Source organism: Dermochelys coriacea, chromosome 20 (genome assembly GCF_009764565.3).
Source record: "Dermochelys coriacea isolate rDerCor1 chromosome 20, rDerCor1.pri.v4, whole genome shotgun sequence".
In the NCBI taxonomy this organism is placed as follows: domain Eukaryota; kingdom Metazoa; phylum Chordata; order Testudines; family Dermochelyidae; genus Dermochelys; species Dermochelys coriacea.
Genome location: NC_050087.2, coordinates 18477963 through 18487345, shown reverse-complemented (window position 1 = coordinate 18487345; position 9383 = coordinate 18477963). Strand labels below are relative to the sequence as shown.

At 64.1% G+C, this 9383-nt stretch overlaps 1 protein-coding gene across 1 annotated transcript; it reads left to right on the top strand.

The window, feature by feature from the left end:
- Positions 1-879: 879 nt before the first annotated feature.
- RDH8 (retinol dehydrogenase 8) lies at positions 880-8577 on the top strand. The gene is made up of 6 exons (XM_038378945.2): positions 880-985; positions 2696-2857; positions 3323-3502; positions 3716-3809; positions 4084-4267; positions 6173-8577. The coding sequence occupies exons 1-6, from the start codon at positions 880-882 to the stop codon at positions 6395-6397; spliced, it is 951 nt and encodes a 316-aa protein (XP_038234873.1). The 3' UTR covers positions 6398-8577.
- The last annotated feature ends 806 nt before the right edge of the window (positions 8578-9383 follow it).

Here is a 9383-nt window from a genome sequence, read left to right as displayed (position 1 = left end):
GGACCCCCTGGAGGTCACAGCCAGGCAGGGATGGAACCCAGGAGTCCTGGCCCCCTCCCCTGCCATTGCCCCCCATGAGCCTGGCCCCTGCAGCCAGCCCCAGATGCCCCTTTGCTGCCCCCCTGGCCTGGTCCTGTGGGGGCAGGGAGTCCCGGGGGTCCCACCCACATGCCCCAGAGCTCTGCCCCTCCCAGCCCCATGGGGAGTGGGACAGAGCAGAGGGCGAGGTGGGGGGCTCAGCTCAGCACAGCTGGGCAGCCAGGCCCAAGGAGGAGGCAGGACCGAGGGGTCCCAAACACCAGGCCCAGGGTCACAGGGGGGGCGGGGCTGGACGTTCAGCACCAGAGCTGAGCTGGGGGGACGGGGTCAGCACATGGCGGGGGGGGCTGGTGTCCTCACTTGCTCTAGTGGGCAGCATCTGAGCCAGTGGGGTGCAGAGGGGGGCAACATCTTAGCCCCACACACATTGCCATGGCACCAGGCTCAGGAAACATGGCTCCCCCCTTCTCTGGGTGCTCATGGCCCTTGGCTGCCCCATGGGGGACTGGACAGGTAGAAGTGCAGGGGAGGGGGGAGGGGGGACAGAGGGCACAGTGGGAGGGGCTCAAAAGTCATGGCCGGGAAGTGGGAGGGGTGCAAGGGGGCTGGAGGAGGGGTGAGGGGGCCAGGGAAGGGGTGAGGGGGCTGGGGCAGGGGTATGGGAGCCAGGGGGTGGCAGGAGCTAGGGGTCCAGGGGCAGGGGAGAGGGGGCCAGGCTTCAGCCCGCCCACCCCTGCCCCGCTGGGCTCAGGGCTGTCAGGGGACTGACCGATCCCTGGGGCCACGTGACGCCGGGTCTGATCCCATAAGAGCCTTTGGGTGCCGTTGGGTGGTGCAGCCATGGGCAGCACGGAGCCGAGGACGGTGCTCATCACGGGCTGCTCCTCGGGCATCGGACTCCGCCTGGCCGTGCAGCTGGCACAGGACCCTGGCCAGCGCTTCCAGGGTGAGGGGCTGCGGGGCGCGGGGGGCTGTGGGGAGCTGCAGGGGGCACAGGGGTCAGGGCTGCAGAATGGGGTGCGTGGGGGGGTGCAGGGCCTTTCTGGCTCATTCCCTGCTCCAGCTGCACCCCCCCCCGCTACACTAGGGATCCCGGCAGGGAGAGTCTGGGCGGGCTTTTCCAGCCCTGGGGGGCCAGCAGTAGCCTCTGTGCACATCATCGCCCCGCGCTCCCAGCACGGCCTTGCACTGGGGGCTGCAGTGAGGCCCACGGGGGTGGCCTGGTGCCCCCCAGCCAGCGCCCCACCCTCACCCAGTGCCCCCCTCCAGGCTGACCCTGCCCCGTACCCTCCCTGGCACCATCCCCCAGGGATTATCCCGGAGAGCAGATTGTGGGGCCGCCGGGAGGGCACTTGCATAACACCTTCCCCCCCCACCCCATGCAGCTGAGCTGCCAGCCCCAGCCAGGGCGTGACCCCTCCCCCCACCCCCATCCCGCTCGCTAACACGGGTCCTGCCCCTAGCAAATGCCAGCTGGGTGGAAGCAGCTGCCTCGCACCGGGGCTGCCCCCCCGTTCCTGTGCCCCCGTGCCGGGCAATGGGGCTGGGCAGAGTCAGGTGCATGGGTCAGGCCCCGCTGCTCCCACCCCCGCAGACATGCCAGGGCTCAGCAACGTGGGGATTAGGCACCGTGACACCAAAGCCTCTTAGGGATCGAGAATCCTGGCTTGACCCCTTGACCCCGCCACTCTGAGCCAGCCCTTCCCCCATCTGGTGCCAGGCTGGGGGGGCAGGGCAGGGGGAGTGCCCGGCTGGGGGCAGAATGGGGGAGTGCCAGGCTGGTGGGCTGGGCAACAGGAGGGGCCATGCCAGGCTGGAGAGTAAGGTGGGGGGTGCCAGGCTGGGGGGGCAGGGCAGAGGGGCTGTGTCAGGCTGGGGGGGTAAGGTGGGGGGGCTGTGCCAGGCTGGAGAGTAGGTCGGGGGATGCCAGGTGGGGGGGCAGGGTAGGGGGGCTGTGCCAGGCTGAGGGGGCAGGGCAAGGGGTTGCCAGGTTGGGGGGGCAGGCTGGGGGGGTGCCAGGCTGGAGGGGCAGGGCAGGAGGAGGGGCCATGCCAGGCTGGGGGGCAGGGGGGCCGCACCAGGCTGGGGGGCCAGGGCAGGGGGGCCATGCCAGGCTGGAGAGTAAGGTGGGGGGTGCCAGGCTGGGGGGGCAGGGCAGAGGGGCTGTGTCAGGCTGGGGGGGTAAGGTGGGGGGGCTGTGCCAGGCTGGAGAGTAGGTCGGGGGATGCCAGGTGGGGGGGCAGGGTAGGGGGGCTGTGCCAGGCTGAGGGGGCAGGGCAAGGGGTTGCCAGGTTGGGGGGGCAGGCTGGGGGGGTGCCAGGCTGGAGGGGCAGGGCAGGAGGAGGGGCCATGCCAGGCTGGGGGGCAGGGGGGCCGCACCAGGCTGGGGGGCCAGGGCAGGGGGCCATGCCAGGCTGGGGGGCAGGGCCAGGGGGGCCATGCCAGGCTGGGGCCAGGGCAGGGGGGCCATGCCAGGCTGGGGGCAGGGCCAGGGGGGCCATGCCAGGCTGGGGCCAGGGCAGGGGGGCCATGCCAGGCTAGGGGGCTGGGCAAGAGGAGGGCCATGCCAGGCTGGGGGGCAGGGGGGCAGGAGGCGCCCAGGGGCCTGGCTGGGCCCTGTGTCGCCCCCTCCCCTCAGACCCGCTGCGCCCTCCAGTCATCGCCACCATGCGGAACCTGCAGAAGAAGGAGAAGCTGGAGCAGGCGGCGGGCGCGGCCCTGGGCAGGACCCTCAGCATCCGGCGCCTGGACGTCTGCAGCGAGACCTCGGTGGCCGAGTGCCTGGGCAGCATCCCCGAGCGCCGGGTGGACGTGCTGGGTGAGGCGCCGCCGGGGGGCAGCAGGGGGCGCTGGGCTGCAGGGGGCGGGGGGGGCTCAGCAGGGGGTTGGGGGGATGGTATGTGGGTGGATGGGGCGCTGGGCTGTGGGGAGCTGGGGGGATAGTGGGGGGAGCTGGGGGAACAGTGGGAGGGCTGTGCTTTGGGGAGCTAGGGGGACAATGGGGGAGCTGGGCTGTGAGTAGGGGAGACAGTGGGGGGCTGTGGGGAGCTGGGGGGACAGTGGGGAGGGGGGACAGCAGGGGGGCTGTGGGGAGCTGGGGGACAGTGGGGGTGCTGGGCTGTGGGGAGGGGGACAGCAGGGGGGCTGTTCTTTGGGGAGCTGGGGGGACAGCGAGGGGGCTGTGCTGTGGGGAGCTGCGGGGGGAGTTGCCGTGGGCTCAACAGGGCTCTCTCTGCCCATGTGGGGCTGGGGGAGTCAGGGGCTCTGAGTGTCTCCCCCCCAGTGAACAATGCGGGCGTGGGGCACATCGGGCCCATTGAGAGCATCAGCATCGCGGAGATGAAACGCGTCTTCGAGACCAACTTTTTCGGCGCCGTGCGCATGGTGCAGGCCGTGCTGCCCGACATGAAGCGGCGCCGGAGCGGCCACATCGTGGTCATGAGCAGTGTGATGGGGCTGCAGGGTGAGGGGCTGGCAGCACCCGGGGGGCCGGCACAGGGGGGGTTCGGCGAGGGTGTGTCGGGGAGGCGGCAGTGGGGGAACAGGGGGTGATGGGGGGCATGCAGGGGGCAGTGTGGGGGGCAGGGGGCCGTGGGGGGGGTGCAGTGGGTTAATGGACCCCAATGGCCACCCCTGGCACACTGCCCCCCGCCCAAGTTCACCCCCCTCTCCCCAGGCATCGTGTTCAACGACGTCTACGCCGCCTCCAAGTTCGCCATGGAGGGTTTCTGCGAGAGCCTGGCCGTGCAGCTGCTCCAGTTCCACGTCTTGTGAGTGCCGGGGGGCCTGGGGGGGCTTCCAGGGGAGTCCAGGGGGGAGGGTGCCCAGAGTGGGGCTGGGGGCCCTCAGTTGCTCCCCAGGCCAGGCCAGAGCACAGGGCTCAGGCCCCAGCCCCCGGGCCAGGCCTGCTGCTGCCATGTGCCTCGGGGGCTCGGTGTGGGCCTCAGGCTGCCCACATACAGGGAGCCCCTCACTCCGGAGGCCCCCCCAGCCCCCCGCTCTGGAGCCGAGCGCCCACAGCCCCTGAGGCTCTGCTCCCTGCAGCGTGTCCCTGGTGGAGCCAGGCCCGGTGAACACGGACTTCGAGCTGAAGCTGATGGAGGACGTGTCCCGCTCTGACTTCCCCGGCACCGACCCGGCCACGCTGCGCTACTTCCAGGAGGTGTATCTGCCGGCCTCCCGCGAGATCTTCTCCACCATGGGCCAGAGCCCCGAGGCCGTGGCCAAGGTGGGTTCCCCTCCCCTGGCCTGCGGCTTCCGCCCCACAGCCGGCCCCATGGACCTGGGGAACTCCCTGCCTGGGGCTGGCCTCCCACAGCCACCCAGGCTCCCTGGCCAGCCCCACGCCCATCAGCAGGAGCAGGGGCTACCACGCCTCATCCCCCCAGTGTCTGCCACGCCCAGCCCCAGCCTCCCACTGCTGGCCTCACCCGGCCTAGAGAATCAGCTGAAGCACCAAGTGCTGGGGAGGTGGGACTCTCCTGGACAGACACACGGATGGGTACTGGGGGGACAGATCGACGCAGGTCAAGGGGTACGAGTGGGGGATGGCTGGAGGGGATGTACGAGGAGGGCAGACAGACAGAAATGGGGTGTGAGTGGGGAGCAGGCAGATGGGGCCGTGCATGGGCCTGGGCTGGAAAGGGTTAACCAGCGGCCTGAGGCTGGTGCCAGTGGTGGGAGCTGGTGAGAGGTGGGGTTGAAGGGGGAACGTCCCACTGTGGGGAGCAAGGGGCCGGATCACCCTGGGTGGGGGACGCGTGCTGGCCCCTGGGGGGGGATGGGGAAGCCCAGTAGCTGGGCTCGGGGCAGGGACAGCCCGGGGCGGCCGGGGGGCTGCCTGCAGCGGCCGGGTGGGCAGCTGAGCCGGGTGGGTGGGAGAGTCGGTCGCGGCTCAGTGTCGAGCTCCGGGCTCTGCCGTGGCCTGGCAGCAGGGCCCCGAAGCTCCTACAGCCTGAATAAGCTGGAGAAGACACTGGGGAAAGTGAGGCACGACTATTGCAATACCGCTTCCAGCCACTGGGGACACGCGAGGGTGGGACATCTGGGGTGTGGGTGGGCAGGGGCGGACGGGACGGGCGAGCCGTGCAGACGGACAGACGGACGGGGTGAGTGAGCCGTCAGGACAGACAGACGGACAGACGGGGCAGGCGAGCCGTGCAGACGGACGGGGCAGGCGAGCCGTGTGGATGGACAGACGGACAGGGTGGGTGGGCTGTGCAGACGGACGGATGGACGGACGGGGCGAGAGAGCCGTGCGGACGGACAGACGGACGGGGCGAGCCAGCCGTGCGGACAGACAGACGGAGAGGGCGGCGAGCCGTGCGGATGGACAGACAGACGGAGTGGGCGGGCTGTGCAGATGGATGGACAGACGGACAGGGCGAGCCAGCCATGCGGACAGACAGACGGATGGGACAAGCGAGCTGTGCGGACGGACAGACGGGGCAGGCGAGCTGTGCAGACGGACAGGGCGGGCGAGCTGTGTGGACGGACAGACGGACGGGGTGGCCAAGCCATGCGGACAGACAGACGGACGAGGCGGGCGAGCCGTGCAGACAGGCAGACGGACAGACGGGGCAGGCGAGCTGTGCAGACGGACAGGGCAGGCGAACCGTGTGGATGGACAGATGGACGGGGTGAGCGAGCCGTGCGGATGGACAGACGGATGGACAGACGGATGGGGCGGCGAGCCGTGCGGACGGACAGACGGACGGAGTGGGCAGGCTGTGCAGACGGATGGACAGACGGACGGGGCGAGCCAGCCATGCGGACAGGGCGGGCGAGCCGTGCGGACAGGCAGATGGACAGACGGGGCAGGCGAGCTGGACAGACGGACGGAGTGGGCGGGCTGTGCAGACAGATGGACAGACGGACGGGGCGAGCCAGCCATGCGGACAGGCAGACAGATGGGGCGAGCGAGCCATGCGGACGGACAGACGGATGGAGTGGCTGGGTCGTGCAGACGGATGGACAGATGGACGGGGCGAGCCAGCCATCTGGACAGACAGACGGACAGACGGGGCAGGCGAGCCGTGCAGACGGACGGGGCGAGCGGGCCGTGCGGACGGACAGACGGACGGGGCGGCGAGCCATGCGGATGGACGGGGCGCTGACCCCCCTCTCCCGGCAGGCCGTGGTGCAGGTGATCGGTGCGGCTCGCCCCCCGTTCCACACGCTGACCAACCCGCTGTACACGCCGCTGACGGCGCTGAAGTACGCCGACCCCTCGGGGGAGCTGTCCGTGCGCACCTACCACAACCTGCTTTTCAACTACGGCGCGCTCTTCCACCTCAGCGTGCGGGCCCTGAGCTGCCTGACCTGCCAGTGCTGCCGCCGCAGGGTTGCCCCGGCCTGAGCCCGCTTCCCAGCTCCCGCACGCGTCCCACGAGCGCCCCAAACCGGCCAGGGCCATGTGCATCGCTGGGGTGGCGAATCCCCCCGAACCCCGGCGGCTTCCCTTCGCCGCTCACAGCGTTCCCTGTACTTTCGGCTGAATTTCTCTGGGCTCTATTTCCAGCCGCTGGATCTTGCTCGACCAATGTCTGCTGGACCGAGGAGCTGGTTATTAAAGCTCTGGTCCCCACGTAGGTACTGCCAGCCTGGGACCGGCTCCCCCCTGCACCGTCTCTGCACTCCATTAAATCGAGAGGAGCACGTGGAGTCTGTCCCTCCAGGGCAGGGTTTCTAACCCTAAAATCCTTCTCGCCACTCTTCTCTGAGCCCGCCGATTTATCAGCCTCCTTCTGGAGTTATGGGCCCCAGAACTGGGCACAGGATTCCAGCAGCAGTGGCACCAGTGCCAAATCCAGAGGGAAAATAGCTGCTTGGCTCCTACCCGAGATTTCTCTGGTCATGCACCCCAGGATCTCATTAGCCCTTTTGACCCCAGCGTCGCACAGGGAGCTCACGTTCTGATGATTCTCCACCATGACCCCCAACGATTTTCAGAGTCCTTGCACCCGGGATAGAGCCCCCCAGCCTGTAAGAGCAACCTGAATGCTTTGCTCCTAGATGTAGACATTTCCATTTAGCTGCATTAAAACACGTCGTTTGCTTGCACTTTGCAAGTGGTCTGGATCGCTTTGGATCAGTGACTGGTCCTCCCCCAGTATTTACCACACTTCCATTTTTATGTGTTCTGCAAACTCAATCAGTGATTTTGTTTTCTTCCAGGTCATGACACAGCTGTTAATTAGTGTAGGGCCAAGAACCGCTCCCTGCGGGAAGCCCTGGAAACACCCACTGGCTGACGATCCCTCATTTACAGTTACCTTTGGAAACCTTTCAGTTAGCCAGTTTGTAATGCAGTTCATGTGGGCCATCGGTCCCTTTTTAATCAAAATGCCATGTGACAGCAAGTCAAACGCCTTAATATTAGGTCAACACTGTTACCTTCACATGCATCCGACAAAGTGGGTATTCACCCACGAAAGCTTATGCGCCAATATGTCTGTTAGTCTATCAGGTACCACAGGACTCTTTGCCCCTTTTACAGATCCAGACTAGCACGGCTACCCCTCTGATACTATTACCTTTGTCAGCCAAACTTGTAATCGAATCAAAAAAGGCATCAAGTTAGTTTGACAGGATCTATTTTCCATAAACCCATGGTCATTGGCCCTAATTCATTAATTCTTTATTAATCCAGTCCCAGATCAGCCACACAATAATTTTGCCCAGGATCAATGTCATGCTGACATGCCTATAAATATCCCGATTGTCCCATTTACACTTGTTAAACATTGGCCCAACATTTGCTTCCTTTCCGTCTTCTGGAACTTCCCCAGTGCTCCAGGACTTACTGAAAATCAACATTAATGATCCAGCAACCTCCTCAGCCAACTCTTTGAAAACTCTTGGCCCTGTCTACACTATGTGGGGGGGTGTCAACCTAAGATACGCAACTTCAGTTACATGAATAGTGTAGCTGAAGTTGGCATATCTTAGGTCGACTTACATGGCTATGAGGACGGCGGCGAGTCGACCGCTGCTGCTCCTCGGTCAACTCTGCTTCCGCCTCTTGGGAGCTGGAGTTCCGGAGTCGAGGGGGAGCGCATTCGGGGATCAATTTATAGCGTCTAGAGGAGACTTAATAAATTGATCCCTGATAGATTGACCACTACTCACCAAAGACCTGCCCTTGGATGCAAGTTATCTTGACCTGCTGATTTTAAAATGTCTGATCTTAGTAGCTGGTATTTAACATCCTCTTGAGTTACTGTTGGAATGGGAAGTGTTTTATCCTATGATATGACTATATCTTCTGGCTTTTTTCCAACTTTAGAACGGAAATTTTTAGTGAACACTTCTGCCTTTTCTACATTATTATTGACAGTTTACTCCTGGTGGAATTCTGCACTAAGAACATTAAAAATCTGCACACAGTATTTTAAAATTCTGCATGTTTCATTTGTCAAAATAATACACAATAATCACACCAGTTTCCATTATTTTTGGCCATTTATTTTAGAATACCTGCCAGCAAGTATGGCGGTAACAATATACAGACAACAAAAAAAGAGTCAAGAAATACTTTTTGACAAATAGATTCCTTACTACGCATATTAATACAGAGCTCTGAGTAATAATTCATTGAAACTACAATCCAGATCCGTATTTCCCGCACCCCTCAGAAGCAATGCAAAGGCTTGGGGGAGTCAGGGGTAACGGAGGAGCTGAGGGAGTGGGAAGTAAATTGCAGTGAAGGAGTCTGGGAGTGAACTTGGAGGGCTGGTGGGTGTGGGTGGGAAAAGTAAGGAACAGGTTTTTTGTGGGGCAGGGAGGGATTATTAGAGAACTTCCCCCATGCAGACCCTGGCTGACCCCTAGCCTCTCCCATTCAGTCAGGCATATCTGCCCCATTCCCATGAGTCTCTGTGCCCCCACTCAGCACCCCCATCACCATGTGTCTGTGAGCCCCCACCAACCACCCCCTGTCCGTGTGTGCCTCTCCCCCGTCATATTTCTCTGCACCTCCCTCCCCCTGTGGCCCTGTGCGCCACTCCCATTCAGCCCGTGCCCCAGTCTGTCCTCCCACACTAGCCCTTAGGAGCCCCTGTCTGACACCCACCCCACCCCAGCACCCCACGCTGTCGGTCTCTCCATAGCCCCTATCTCCTGACCCGACCCGCTGGCTGGCTGGGAGCGGCTGCTGTGTTCTACTGCCACAGCGGCCTCTCGTGGGCAAAAGGCGGAACTGCAGAAATTATTTTCTGCTGGAAGCTGCTGCTGTTCTTGCGACACTGCACCCTTTGGTGGGCAAAAGGCAAAACTGCGGCAACATGTTGGCAGAAGCTTTTTACTGCGCAAAAAAATAGAACTGGGGGGGCTCGTTAGATGTG